The sequence below is a fragment of the Oncorhynchus mykiss genome, chromosome 23 (genome assembly GCF_057628025.1).
Source record: "Oncorhynchus mykiss isolate SJ-2025 chromosome 23, ASM5762802v1, whole genome shotgun sequence".
Lineage (NCBI taxonomy): Eukaryota > Metazoa > Chordata > Actinopteri > Salmoniformes > Salmonidae > Oncorhynchus > Oncorhynchus mykiss.
Window position 1 is genome coordinate 13,819,708 of NC_143044.1, and position 15,178 is coordinate 13,834,885.

Genomic DNA, 15,178 nt, shown 5'->3' on the forward strand with positions numbered 1-15,178 from the left:
TCTTCCTTTCGGCCTCGCTAACGCTCCAGCTGTCTTTCAGGCATTAGTCAATGATGTCCTGAGAGACATGCTGAACATCTTTGTTTTCGTTTACCTTGACGATATCCTGATTTTTTCACCGTCACTCCAGATTCATGTTCAGCACGTTCGACGTGTCCTCCAGCGCCTTTTAGAGAATTGTCTTTTTGTGAAGGCTGAGAAGTGCTCTTTTCATGCCTCCTCCGTCACATTTCTCGGTTCTGTTATTTCCGCTGAAGGCATTAAGATGGATCCCGCTAAGGTTCAAGCTGTCATTGATTGGCCCGTCCCTAAGTCACGCGTCGAGCTGCAGCGCTTTCTCGGCTTCGCGAACTTCTATCGTCGTTTCATCCGTAATTTCGGTCAGGTGGCAGCTCCTCTCACAGCCCTTACTTCTGTCAAGACGTGCTTTAAGTGGTCCGTTTCCGCCCAGGGAGCTTTTGATCTCCTCAAGAATCGTTTTACATCCGCACCTATCCTTGTTACACCTGACGTCACTAGACAGTTCGTTGTCGAGGTTGACGCGTCAGAGGTGGGCGTGGGAGCCATTCTTTCTCAGCGCTCCCTCTCTGACGACAAGGTCCACCCTTGCGCGTATTTTTCTCATCGCCTGTCGCCGTCGGAACGTAACTATGATGTGGGAAACCGCGAACTGCTCGCCATCCGCTTAGCCCTAGGCGAATGGCGACAGTGGTTGGAGGGGGCGACCGTTCCTTTTGTCGTTTGGACTGACCATAGGAACCTTGAGTACATCCGTTCTGCCAAACGACTTAATGCGCGTCAGGCGCGCTGGGCGCTGTTTTTCGCTCGTTTCGAGTTCGTGATTTCTTATCGTCCGGGCTCTAAGAACACCAAGCCTGATGCTTTATCTCGTCTCTTCAGTTCTTCAGTAGCCTCCACTGACCCCGAGGGGATTCTCCCTGAGGGGCGTGTTGTCGGGTTGACTGTCTGGGGAATTGAGAGGCAGGTAAAGCAAGCACTCACTCAGACTCCGTCGCCGCGCGCTTGTCCTAGGAACCTTCTTTTCGTTCCCGTTCCTACTCGTCTGGCCGTTCTTCAGTGGGCTCACTCTGCCAAGTTAGCCGGCCATCCTGGCGTTCGGGGTACGCTTGCTTCCATTCGCCAGCGTTTTTGGTGGCCCACCCGGGAGCATGACACGCGTCGCTTCGTGGCTGCTTGTTCGGTCTGCGCGCAGACTAAGTCCGGTAACTCCCCTCCTGCCGGCCGTCTCAGGCCGCTTCCCATTCCCTCTCGACCGTGGTCTCACATCGCCTTAGATTTTGTCACCGGACTGCCTTCGTCAGCGGGGAAGACTGTTATTCTTACGGTTGTCGACAGGTTCTCTAAGGCGGCTCATTTTATTCCCCTTGCTAAGCTTCCTTCTGCTAAAGAGACGGCACAAATCATCATCGAGAATGTTTTCAGAATTCATGGCCTTCCGTCAGACGTTGTTTCGGACAGAGGTCCGCAATTCACGTCTCAATTTTGGAGGGAGTTTTGCCGTTTGATTGGGGCTTCCGTCAGTCTCTCTTCCGGCTTTCACTCCCAGTCTAACGGTCAAGCAGAACGGGCCAATCAGACTATTGGTCGCATCTTACGCAGTCTTTCTTTTCGCAACCCTGCGTCTTGGTCAGAACAGCTCCCCTGGGCAGAATACGCCCACAACTCGCTTCCTTCGTCTGCGACCGGGCTATCTCCTTTTCAGAGTAGCCTCGGGTACCAGCCTCCGCTGTTCTCATCTCAGTTCGCCGAGTCCAGCGTCCCCTCCGCTCAGGCTTTTGTCCAACGTTGCGAGCGCACCTGGAAGAGGGTCAGGTCTGCACTTTGCCGTTATAGGGCGCAGACTGTGAGAGCTGCTAATAAGCGTAGAACTAAGAGTCCTAGATATTGTCGCGGTCAGAGAGTTTGGCTCTCCACTCAGAACCTTCCCCTTAAGACCGCTTCTCGCAAGTTGACCCCGCGGTTCATTGGTCCGTTCCGTATTTCTCGGATCATTAATCCTGTCGCAGTGCGACTTCTTCTTCCGCGATATCTTCGTCGCGTCCACCCGGTCTTCCATGTCTCATGTGTCAAGCCCGTTCTTCGCGCCCCCGCTCGTCTTCCCCCCCCCCCCATCCTTGTCGAGGGCGCACCCATCTACAGGGTCCGTAGGATTTTGGACATGCGTCCTCGGGGCCGTGGTCATCAGTACCTAGTAGATTGGGAGGGGTACGGTCCTGAGGAGAGGAGTTGGGTTCCCTCTCGGGACGTGCTGGACCGTGCGCTGATCGATGATTTCCTCCGTTGCCGCCAGGTTTCCTCCTCGAGTGCGCCAGGAGGCGCTCGGTGAGTGGGGGGGTACTGTCATGTATTGTCATGTTGTGTCTTGTTTCTGTCCTTTCCCTTCACCCTGTCTCCCTCTGCTGGTCGTTATTAGGTTACCTTTTCTCCCCCTCTCTCCCCCAGCTGTTCCTTGTCTCCTCCTAACTACCTCGTCACCCCTTTTCCCACCTGTTCCCTTTTTCCCTCTGATTAGTCCTCTATATCTCTCTCTGTTTTTGTTCCTGTCTTTGTCGGATTCTTGTTTGTGTTTTTCATGCCTGAACCAGACTATCGTCATGTTTGCTGCAACCTTGTCCTGTCCTGTCGGAATCTGCCGGTCCATCTGAGCCTACCTATGTTTTGTTATTAAAGAAGTTCTGTTTACGTTAATTCGCTTTGGGGTCCTAATTCACGCACCGTAACACATGGATGAGAGTGCATTCTTTGTTGTTTATCTCTGGTAAAGACAATAACGATTCTCCGTCTTAAATTGTATCATTTATTTACATATTAGGGTACCTGAGGTATGATTATAAACATTGTTTGACTTGTTTGGAGAAGTTTATTGGTAACGTTTGGGATTAATTTTGTATGCATTTTGAAGGAGGGAAAACGGTGGATTATTGAATAAAGCACGCCAGCTAAACTGAGTTTTGGGGGATATAAAGAAGGACATTATTGAACAAAAAGACCATTTGAAGAAGAAGATCTTCATAGGTAAGGCGTTTATTTTATCGCTAATTCTGACTTTCGTGGCGCACCTGCCTGGTTTAAAAATGTTTTTGATGCTTTTGTGTGCAGGGCGCTGTCCTCAGATAATCGCATGGTGTGCTTTCGCCGTAAAGCCTTTTTGAAATCTGACAGCGGCTGGATTAACAAGAAGTTAAGTTTATTTTGATGTATTACACTTGTGATTTTCATGAAAGTTAAATATGACTATTTCTGTCATTTGAATTTTGCGATCTGCAATTTCACCGGATGTTGTAAAATCTATCCCGTTAACGGGATTTGATCCATAAGAGACTTTAATAGACCAATAAGAAAGAGAGTTCCAAATCTCTCTGCCTATAACAGCTAGTTTTCTATTTTCTCCTCCCCACGCAGACCACTCTCAGTCCTAGCAAAATTCTTGCTTGAGAAGTTTCTCTTTGCTAAGAATCACATTTTGTTTCCTTTTGAACATTTTAATTGAAAACAATCACGGTAAGGCACTGAATTGTTACTCAGAAATGTGATATTAAGATAAACAAATGGCTGCATTGTAGCTTTTAAAATTAATTGCCTATTGAATGACAGTTAAATCTAAATCCAGTCAATGTAATTTCATGCCAGGCTCCTGCTCTGGATGGTGATACACTCGGTAAATAGGTAAGATTAGTAAATCTACCACCGTGGCAGTGCAGTTATTATAAGATGAAAGGTGAATGGAGGGCGTTTACCAGGCTAAGTTGTGAAGCTCATTCGCGAGCGCACAAATACAGATAAACACAATAATTGGTTGGCAATGCAAATTCTAGAATCTCCACGTATGCCAGAATTAAGGAAGGTTGATACAGTGTATTCGGGAAAGTATTCAGACCTCTTGACTTTTTCCACATTTTGTTACATTACAGCCTTATTCTAAAATTGATTAAATCATTTTTTCCCCCATACCAGTCTACACATATTGCCCAATAATGACAAAGCAAAAACTGATTTTTACACATATCTGCGAATTTGTTAAAATTAGTAACTGAAATATCACATTTACATACATTTTCAGACCCTTTACTCAGTACTTTGTTGAAGCACCTTTGGCAGCGATTAAGGTAATGAGTCTCTCCCATTCTTCTCTGCAGTTCCTCCCAAGCTCTGTCAAATTGGATGAGGAGCATCGTTGCACAGCTATTCTCAGGTCTCTCCAGAGATATTCGATCAGGTTTCCACTCTGGTTGGGCCAGAGCGTTGTCTTGGCTGTGTATTTAGGATCTCTCTGTACTTTGCTCCATTCATTTTTCTGTCAATCCTGACTAGTGTCCCAGTCCCTGCTGCTGAAAAACATCCACACAGCATGATGCTGCCACCACTATGCTTCACTGTAGGGATGGTGCCAGGTTTCCTCCAGACGTGTTGTTTGGCATTCCGACCAAAGAGTTCAATCTTGGTTTCATCAGATCAGAACATCTTGTTTCTCATGGTCTGATAGTCCTTTAGGTGCCTTTTGGCAAACTCTAAGCGGGCTGTCATTTGCCTTTTACGGAAAAGTGGCTTCCATCTCGCAACTCTACCATAAAAGCCTGATTGGTGGGGTGCTGTAGAGATGGTTGACCTTCTGAAAGGTTCTACCATCGCCACAAAGGAACTCTGGAGCTCTGTCAGAGTGACCATTGGGTTCTTGGTCACCTCCCTGACCAAGGCCCTTCTCCCCGGATTGCTCAGTTTGGAAGGGCGGCCAGCTCTAAGTAGAGTCTTAGTGGTTCCAAACATCTTCCGTTTAAGAATGGTGGAGGCCAATGTGTTCTTGCGGATTTTTAATGCTGCAAAAAAATGTTGGTACCCTTCCCCAGATCTGTGCCTCGACACAATCCGGTCTCGGAGCTCTACAGACAATTCCTTCAACCTCATGGCTTGATTTTTGCTCTGGCATGCACTGCCAACTGTGGGACTTTAAATAGAAAGGTGTGTGCCTTTCCAAATCATATCCAATCAGTTGAATTTACCACAGGGGAACTCCAATCCAAGTTGTTGAAGCATCTCAAGAATGATCAATGGAAACAAGATGCACTTGAGCAAAATGTTGAGTCTCATAGCAAAGGGTCTGAATACGTATGTAAATAATGTATTTCTGTTTTTTATTTTGTAATACATTTTCAAAAATGTTCTAAAAACTTTTCGCTTTGTCATTATATGCTATTGTGTGTAGATTGATGAGGAGAAACATTTATTTAATCAATTTTAGAATAAGGCTGTAACTTAAGAAAATGTGTAAAAAGTAAAGGGGTCTGAATACTTTACGAATGTACTCTACAATATATGAGACCTCAGGGAACTTTGAAAATGACACTCCATATTCAGAAGCTACTGACCGTACAGCTCCTTTAGATTATTGTACTTTTTTTGTTCATAATGAGAATATAATAAGTGGTACTCTGAGAGATGCATGAGAGCATTTCTAGTATATAGGTCATTTGAGGATGTGGTAGCCTAATATTTCAATACGGCAAGGGATTGAAGATCTAAGCAGTGCTGACATATCTCTTAGTCTCCAAAGTTGAGCTTGGAGACTTGTTCATCCCAATCTAACTTTTCGAACATTAAACCCTGTTTGAACCCTTTCATACTGTATGTTTTACAGCTTACAGTAAGTATGATATTAAGTGTGAACAAAGGATCAGCCCAAACCATATCATGTTTGCCTTAACACCAGTACCTTAAAACCAGTACCTAACACCAGTATATAACACCAGCGCCTAACACCAGTACCTTCTTGCCCTATCATCGAGCCTCAGCCTCAACCCTCTCTGTATACAGAGGTATCAACCCCTCCAAACAATCTTACTCATACTACAGGCACAGTGCTGGAAGTCATTCTCTTCACCTTCTTACCTGTAACGTGTAACTCTGTAACGTGTAACTCTTTAAAAACTCCCTGAGTCACGAACGCCACCCATACAGACAACAAGCTACAAATCGAGAAATGAGGGGGAATGGTAATTAGAAAAGACGGGGTTTTGATTGGGACTGAGCTAAAGGAGAAAGGAAGATGAGAGCGAGGAGTGGAGAGTTATAAAGAGAGAGAGAGAGAGAAAAACAGACTGTCAGAGAGAGAAAAAGGGGAAAGACAGTGACAAGAGACTTGTCGAAGGTGGCTGTTTGAAAATGTTTGGGTTAGAAGAGTGGTATAAAGAGGATGAGGAACATGAAAGAAAGAGTGGCTTTCAGACCACAAGAGAGTTTGAGGGATACATTATTTGAAGATTGTTTCAAAATAGCAATCTCAAAGAGAAGCAGGTGCGATAGAAAAAGAGGGAAAGGTGTAAAGAGAAAAATCGTTTTCAAGTAAAGAACAGATAGAGATTCCTGGTGGATTTATAGATTTGCGTGTGTGGGTGTGTGCATGCCTTCGTGTGTGTGTGTGTGTGATTCTTTTGCAGAGCAGGCATTTGCTGATTATGTATGCTGGGTTGATGACTCCGACAGATGTGTGCATGTAATGCATCTGTTTTCTCCTGCTTTTCCGCTGTTATTTCCACTCCTATTACTTTTGGACATGTGGAATTAAATGGCGGGAGTAATTGGTGTGTCAGTGTCTCAGCTGCTGTTCCTTGCAGTGACCATGCATTACTGTGGCCATTCATATTAGTGCTGTGTGTGTGTGTGTGTGTGTGTGTGTGTGTGACTGTGTGTGTGTGTGTGTGTGTGTGTGTGTGTGTGTGTGTGTGTGTGTGTGTGTGTGTGTGTGTGTGTGTGTGTGTGTGTGTGTGTGTGTGCTCGTGTTGGAAAATGTCTTCATATTAATCTGGTCCACATGACATACAGTATTTCCATCAGACTGAAAGGTTTTCATTATAGCATGCTTGGCATGAGGGAATTCTAAACAATTATTTCTTGAAGCAATCAACCTTTTAAGGTCCCACACAGTCATCCTATTTCCCAAGTAAAAATAGCCTTTGCATGACCAAAATATCATCCATAATATCTTTACTCTATTAAAATGCTCAGAAATTACGAAATGTTAGATTTTCTCTCATCTCTAACTATCAGGAAGTTTGAAAAAACTTCTGAGTGAGCAGGGAGCTTGGGGATGGAAGAACAAAAACCATATAGTGACTATCAGGTGTGTTACAGAAAATATACCATTCACAACTTAAGGTATCTCTCCCCCTTATAATTTGGGATCAGATATGCTCTGAAAGCAAACATGTTGACATGAGTACCCTGATATCGGGGAATTTGTGCCATTCTGAAAAAATTGTTAGATTTTAGACAGTTAGACAGTTGCATTATCTAAATGTTGGCTACCATACATGAAAAACAGAAAGGAAAATGCTGCCCACTGCTGCTCATGCTCCCAATGGATGCCTGATGCCACAGGCATCCATTGGGTGCCACAGGGTTCAATTCTCGGGCCGACTCTTTTCTCTGTATATATCAATGATCTTGCTCTTGCTGCGGGCGATTCCCTGATCCACCTGTACGCAGACGACACCATTCTGTATACTTCCGGCCCTTCCTTGGACCCTGTGCTATCTAACCTCCAAACGAGCTTCAACGCCATACAACACTCTGTCCGTGGCCTCCAACTGCTCTTAAACGCTAGTAAAACCAAATGCATGCTTTTCAACCGTTCGCTGCCTGCACCCGCACGCCCGACTAGCATCACCACCCTGGATGGTTCCGACCTAGAATATGTGGACATCTATAAGTACCTAGGTGTCTGGCTAGACTGTAAACTCTCCTTCCAGACTCATATCAAACATCTCCAATCTAAAATCAAATCTAGAGTCGGCTTTCTATTCCGCTACAAAGTCTCCTTCACTCACGCCGCCAAACTTACCCTAGTAAAACTGACTATCCTACCGATCCTCGACTTCGGCGATGTCATCTACAAAATAGCTTCCAATACTCTACTCTAAACTGGATGCAGTTTATCACAGTGCCATCCGTTTTGTTACTAAAGCACCTTATACCACCCACCACTGCGACCTGTACACTCTAGTCGGCTGGCCCTCGCTACATATTCGTCGCCAGACCCACTGGCTCCAGGTCATCTACAAGTCCATGCTAGGTAAGGCTCCGCCTTATCTCAGTTCACTGGTCTCATGATGGCAACACCCACCCGTAGCACTCGCTCCAGCAGGTGTATCTCACTGATCATCCCTAAAGCCAACACCTCATTTGGCCACCTTTCCTTCCAGTTCTCTGCTGCCTGTGACTGGAATGAATTGCAAAAATCGCTGAAGTTGGAGACTTTTATCTCCCTCACCAACTTCAAACATCTGCTATCTGAGCAGCTAACCGATCGCTGCAGCTGTACATAGTCTATCGGTAAATAGCCCACCCAATTTACCTACCTCATCCCCATACTGTTTATATTTATTTACTTTTCTGCTCTTTTGCACACCAGTATCTGTACATGACCATCTGATCATTTATCACTCCAGTGTTAATATGCAAAATTGTTATTATTCACCTACCTCCTCATGCCTTTTGCATACAATGTATATAGACTCTCTTTTTTTTTTTTTTTTCCTACTGTATTATTGACTTGTTAATTGTTTACTCCATGTGTAACTCTGTGTTGTCTGTTCACACTGATATTTTTTATCTTGGCCAGGTCGCAGTTGTAAATGAGAACTTGTTCTCAACTAGCCTACCTGGTTAAATAAAGGTGAAATAAAAAATAAAATAAAAATGAAGACATATGGGTCAAAACGTTGTTATAAATAAAATCACCTGGGAGCATGAGCAGCAGTGTGCAGCGTTTTCTTTTCTATTCTCCATGAGTTTGCCTACAACTCCAGCACCTGCGGAAATTACCTGGATGTGTATATGTTCTTCAGCTTTTGGCTACCATATATGGCAATGGCTATTTGCATATAGGCCTACTGCAACTCTGAGTACGGACCTGTGTGGAGTACGGACCTGAGTCAGGCCTTTCAATGCAATAGAATCCTCTCCAATGCGTTCTGCCTACAAGGAAATCTCTTGCACAGGTAGTTTTGCATACTAAGTCTTGTATTGTTAGTTTAGTTTTGGTATGTTACATTAACTAGCCTAATATTGCATTGATTCGAGCACAATTCCCACAGTAGAGCAAAACGTTGATAGTCTTATCTGAAGGGGAAAACTAGAAATCTGAGTGAAGTTCAATCTCATGTTTCTCTGCATGAGCTGATATTTCTTCTGTGCGGCAGTCCAAGGGGAGATGGGCACCCGCGCATGCGCACAGCTTAGAGGGAAAATAGATTCAGAGAGACAGCTACAACAAAAACATCAGTTCAGTCGTTAGTAAAGCAGACACATCACAGCAGTCTAGGTTGGGTCTGGACAAGACAAGACTAGATTAGAGAAGGTCATTGCACCTTTAAGGGATGGTCTGTACTTTTGTGTTAACGCTACTCGTTTCCCTCTCAATCTTCATCCTATTGTGTCTTGTACTCTGCCTGATTTTAATGGTTTGTGTCCTGTCCTTTCAGAATGCAGAGGCCAGCTTTGACTTCAGCAGCAATGACCCATACCCATATCCCCGCTACACGAATGACTGGTTTAACAGGTAAAGACTAGCTGGCCAGCCCGTGTCCCTCCAAGGTCATCTGCCCCAAAGCAGTCATCAGCAGCATTGCATTTCTTGTGCCTGTTCAACAGTGCATGCCTAGCTGTCACCCAGGTTGTGACATTAGACATCTCAGTGTTGCCGCTGCTGAGTTAGTGCAGCACAGGACTAGTTGGCTAATTAGCTTGTTGTTTATAAATAGCAGACTGTCTGTGGCAAAGCATGCTGGGAGTGCAGAGAGGGCTCGCTGCAATTACCCTGTGCGAAGCCCACACAGGAATACTCACACACACATACATACATGTAGACACATTATCAGACAGTTATTGTCATGCAAAATGGTAATTAACCGTTAATTATTAACATAAACATGTTTGGCATCTTCAGGCTTTCACACATACAAGCTGCATACAAGCCGCTGATGCACGCCTTTGGAACATCTACAATTAAAAAGTCTAATAAATCAATTAATATACACCATCACAATGAATCCATTGTTTATTTTAGTCAGGTCTAAAGAAACTTTATGATATGAAGAAAATGTATTTCAGAAGAACAGAATATTAGTTGGCTAATCTGTTATCTGGCTATGCTCCATGCCATAGGCTGTAGACTTGTTCATTTAGCTGACAAGATAATTTCTGTGACATTATTTTATATTATATAATTTTATAGTAAGAAGAATATAATTGAACAATAGGTGGTCAAAGACATGATACAATGACGAGTAACCAATTCCCACTATGTTTTCCAACTTTATCCCCATTCCCCAATCTACCTGTGTGTTTCTGTGTGTAGTCATGGAACAAGGTGTGCTGGTGAGGTGTCTGCAGCAGCCAACAACAACATCTGTGGAGTGGGAGTGGCCTACAACTCTAAGGTGGCAGGTATGTAGACTGCTCTAATACTGTGGTAAATAACAGCCGGCTTTGAAGTAATAGTGATCACAGTAATGTCAGAAAATGTATAAAAGTGGCAGTGAGAATAACAGTATTAGTAGTGCTATAGTAGTGATAATAACAATACTAATGGCAGCTATACTCAATAATAATGACTTCTCTCATTATTACCTACAATTGTGAAATGCATCTTATATTTATTAAGTATGCCGCACAGAATAATAATGGACACAGAAATGTTCCGGGTAGCCTCAGAGAATAACATCGATCTACACGCTGACTCGGTGAGTGAGTTTATAAGGAAGTGCATTGAAAATGTTGTACACACTGTGAATATTAAAGCCTACCCTAACCAAAAACCATGGATGGATTGCAGCCTTCGCACAAAAGTAAAAGCGTGAACCACCGCATTTAACCATGGAAAGAGGACTGGGAATATTGCAGAATATAAACAGTATAGTTATTCCCTCCGCAAGGCAATCAAACAAGCAAAATGTTGGTATAGGGACAAAGTGGAGTCACAACTCAACGGCAGGGTTTACAGGCAATTACGGACTACAAAAAGAAAGAAAACCAGCCACTTCACGGACACCGATGTATTGCTTCCAGACAAACCTTCTTTGCCCACTTTCAGGACAATACAGTGCCACCGACATGGACCGCTAACAAGGCCCCACCTCTTCTTCTCCGTGGCTGACATGAGTAAGACGTTTAAAAGTGTTAACCCTCGCAAGGCTGCTGGCCTAGACGGCACCCCTAGCCACGTCCTCAGAGCATGCGCAGGCAAGCTGGCTGGTGTGTTTACGGACATATTCAATCACTCCGTATCTCAGTTTGATGTCCCTGCTTCAGGATGGCCACCATTGTTCCTCTACCCAAGAAGACAAGGATAACTGAACTAAATGACTGTCTCCCCGTAGCACTCACTTCTGTCATCATGAAGTGCTTTGAGAGACTAGTCAAGGATCATATCACCTCCACCTTACCTGCCACCCTAGACCCACTTCAGTTTGCATACCGCCCCGACAGGTCCACAGACAATGCAATCTCCATCACACTGCACACTGCCCTATCCCATCTGGACAAGAGGAATACCTACGTAAGAATGCTGTTCATTGACTACAGCTCAGTCCTAGGTATCAACTACACCCTGTCCAATTGGGTCCTGGACTTATTGACGGCCCGCCGTCAATATTGACGGGCCGCCGTCAATACCTCTCACTCAACAAAACAAAGGAGATCATCGTGGACTTCAGGAAACAGCAGAGTAGTGGAGAAAGTGGAAAGTTTTAAGTTCCTCAGCGTACACTTCACAGACAAACTGAAATGGTCCACCCACACAGACAGTGTGGTGAAGAAGGCGCAACAGATGGTGAGGTCTGTACAGGTGCATCAAAGCTGGAACCGAGAGACTGAATAACAGCTTCTATCTCAAGGCCATCAGACTGCTAAACAGCAAAACATTTGCATTGTCACCTAAAACCCTGACAAACTCTTACAGGTGCACAATTGAGAGCATTCTGTCAGGCTGTCTCACCGCCTGGTATGTCAACTGCACCGCCCTCAACCGCAAGGCATTATAGATAGTGAATTGTTGAAAGTCACAGGGCTACGGTAAAGCTCATATTATTAAAGATGAAGTTTAAGAATAACTATGACATTTGGGAATTGCCACAACATGTCACACTTTGTTTTGGGTGGAATTCAAATTTCCAATTGAGAGACTTCTTCATCAGTATGTTGTTAATAACCTCGAACTCATCAATTTCCATAGAGGTTGAAAGGAGTTATGGAAGCACCGTAATGAAGGCTTTGATGTTGAGATTTTGTTATGTTTACATAACTTTTTCTCCAAATAGGTGCATCAACGGTGGCTGAATATGTTTCATATATACAGTTTGTATAAAGACTGGCCTAACATAAAGAGATGTAGGTTAAACTGTAGCACCAACACAAATTACCTAATTGCTAACTGGTATATTTTGTTATAAAGTACTTTCTCCAGTTTTTAAAGCAATAGTCAAGCCATACAAAATATATTTGGTCAACAGTGACTTAGCATTTTAATAATGTGTAACCAATGGCTTGACTGATTCATATGATAGACAATGTGTATCTTACACTACATATCCCTCCCCACCCATCCTCTCCTCCTCCCCCAGGTATCCGTATGCTGGACCAACCCTTCATGACAGACATCATCGAGGCATCATCCATCAGCCATATGCCCCAGGTCATTGACATCTACAGTGCTAGTTGGGGTCCCACCGATGACGGCAAGACAGTAGACGGACCCAGAGAGCTCACTTTGCAAGCCATGGCTGATGGAGTCAACAAGGTACACACACACACACACAAACACACACTGGGCTGACTGGAAATAGCAGGCTTATAGAGTACCTGTACTTGTCTTACTAGGGTAACGGTGTTCTTTGAAGAGGCATACGTTATATTAGACTCAAGACACAGAATAGGAAAAAGAACAGCCTTGCAGTTACACATTTTCACAGACACCCCCTAGACACACACAGTTAGTTAGCATACTGCCAGTGGCAATTAGCTGCTTGATGATTCACAATACCATGCAGGGGGGTGGTCTGATCTGCTCTGACCCTATCTCATCCAGTGTTGTTGAGGAGGTGCAAATTGTGCTCTAAGCATGGCTAAGATAAACACAACTAATCAAGCAGTATTCCACTCAGACTCTCTCATGCTAATGATCACGTATGTAAACCATTACGTAGGCTAGGCACAATGCACGTTGTACAACAACAAAAATAGTACTTTCTTTTCCACCGACCTAAAATTAGAATAATTCAATTAGATTTTTTTCCATTAAACAGCCATGGATGTTTTTTGTTATTCTCTTCAACAGCTGGGGAACACTTGTCACCCCCGCCCCGGTACAATCACTTCACTCTAAACAAGACACTTACTTTGCATCTTGAGCGAGGTGGCTTCGTTTTGCAAATTGACATGGATAATGGAAATAAATCATATGGAATATTCTGGAAGCTGTGCTAGATACATAAGAGTGCTTCATTTGGGGAGCGCTGGAGACAATAGCCGTGCACATATGTAATCTCACTGTATTTCAAACTTTGCAAATCATAACATTTCTTACATACAGTTGAAGTTGGAAGTTTACATACACCTTAGCCAAATACATTTAAACTGAGTTTTTTTTAAACAATTCCCGACATTTAATCCCAGTAAAAATGCCCTGTCTTAGGTCAGTTAGGATCAGCACTTTATTTTAAGAATGTGAAATATCAGAATAATAGTAGAGAGATTTATTTCAGCTTTTATTTCATTCATCACAGTCCCAGTGGGTCAGAAGTTTACATACACTCAACTAGTATGGGTCAAACGTTTCAGGTGACCTTCCACAAGCTTCCCACAATAAGTTGGGTAAATTTTTCCTGACAGAGCTGGTGTAATTGAGTCAGGTTTGTAGGCAGAGCTTGCTTGCACAAGTTTTTTCAGTTCTGTCCACAAATGTTCTATAGGATTGAGGTCAGGGCATTGTGATGGCCACTACAAAACCAATACCTTGACTTTGTTGTCCTTAAGCCATTTTGCCACAACTTTGGAAGTATGCTTGGGGTCATTGTCCATTTGGAAGACCCATTTACGACCAAGCTTTAACTTCCTGTATTGAGATGTTGCTTCAATATATCCACATTATTTTCATCCCTCATGATGCCATCTATTTTGTGAAGTGCACCAGTCTCTAATGCAGCAAAGCTTCCCCACAACATGATGCTGCCACCCCCATGCTTCACGGTTGGGATGGTCTCCTTCGGTTTGCAAGCTCCCCCTTTTTGCTCCAAACATAATGATGGTCATTATGGCCAAACAGTTCTTTTTTTGTTTCATGAGACCAGAGGACATTTCTCCAAAACGTATGATCTTTGTCCCCATGTGCAGTCTTTGTCTCCACCGTAGCCTGGCTTTTTTTATGGCGGTTTTGGAGCAGTGGCTTCTTCCTTGCTGAGCGGCCTTTCAGGTTATGTCAATATAGGACTCATTTTTACTGTGGATATAGATACCTTTGTACCTGTTTCTTCCAGCATCTTCACGGTTCTTTGCTATTGTTCTGGGAGACAGAACGCGTCTCCTTCCTGATCGGTTTGACAGCTGCGTGGTCCCATGGTGTTTATACTTGCATACTATTGTTTGTACAGATGAACGTGGTACCTTCAGGCATTTCGAAATTGCTCGCAATGATGAAGCAGGCTTGTGGTGGTCTACAATTTTTTTTCTGAGGTCTTGGTCGATTTATTTTTATTTTCCCGTGATTTCAAGCAAAGAGTCACTGAGTTTGAAGGTAGGCCTTGAAATTGTTTTATTAATCTGTATTTTACCTTGTAACTGATTGCTTATAGAAAGAGAGAAGTAATAATACATGTTAAGAACAAATTATTTTTTACAATGACAGTCTCCTGGGGAACAGTGGGTTAACTGCCTTGTTCATGGGCAGAACAACACAGTTTTACCTTGTCAGCTCAGGGATTTGAGTTACTGGCCCAACGCTCTAACCACTAGTCTACCTACCGCCCCAGCACTACTACCAATGTACTGCTATCACTACAGATGTTGGATCTTCATTTGAGCCAGTTTGCTACATTAGGAAAATAAACCTGCAGCAACTGGAAATGTGAATCGTTATCTGGATTATAATTAATTATTTTTTGTAGGTGTT

The 15,178-nt window shown here is 43.7% G+C and overlaps 1 protein-coding gene across 2 annotated transcripts in view; it reads left to right on the top strand.

The window, feature by feature from the left end:
• The window catches only part of LOC110502463 (neuroendocrine convertase 2), a 70,239-nt gene that overhangs the window by 36,229 nt on the left and 18,832 nt on the right, over nucleotides 1-15,178 (top strand). For both annotated transcript variants that reach the window (XM_021580490.3, XM_090216932.1), the window contains 3 exons: nucleotides 9,498-9,574; nucleotides 10,373-10,461; nucleotides 12,636-12,811. In XM_021580490.3, coding sequence (XP_021436165.2) covers nucleotides 9,498-9,574; nucleotides 10,373-10,461; nucleotides 12,636-12,811 — 342 coding nt within the window. The remainder of the gene's footprint in view (nucleotides 1-9,497; nucleotides 9,575-10,372; nucleotides 10,462-12,635; nucleotides 12,812-15,178) is intronic.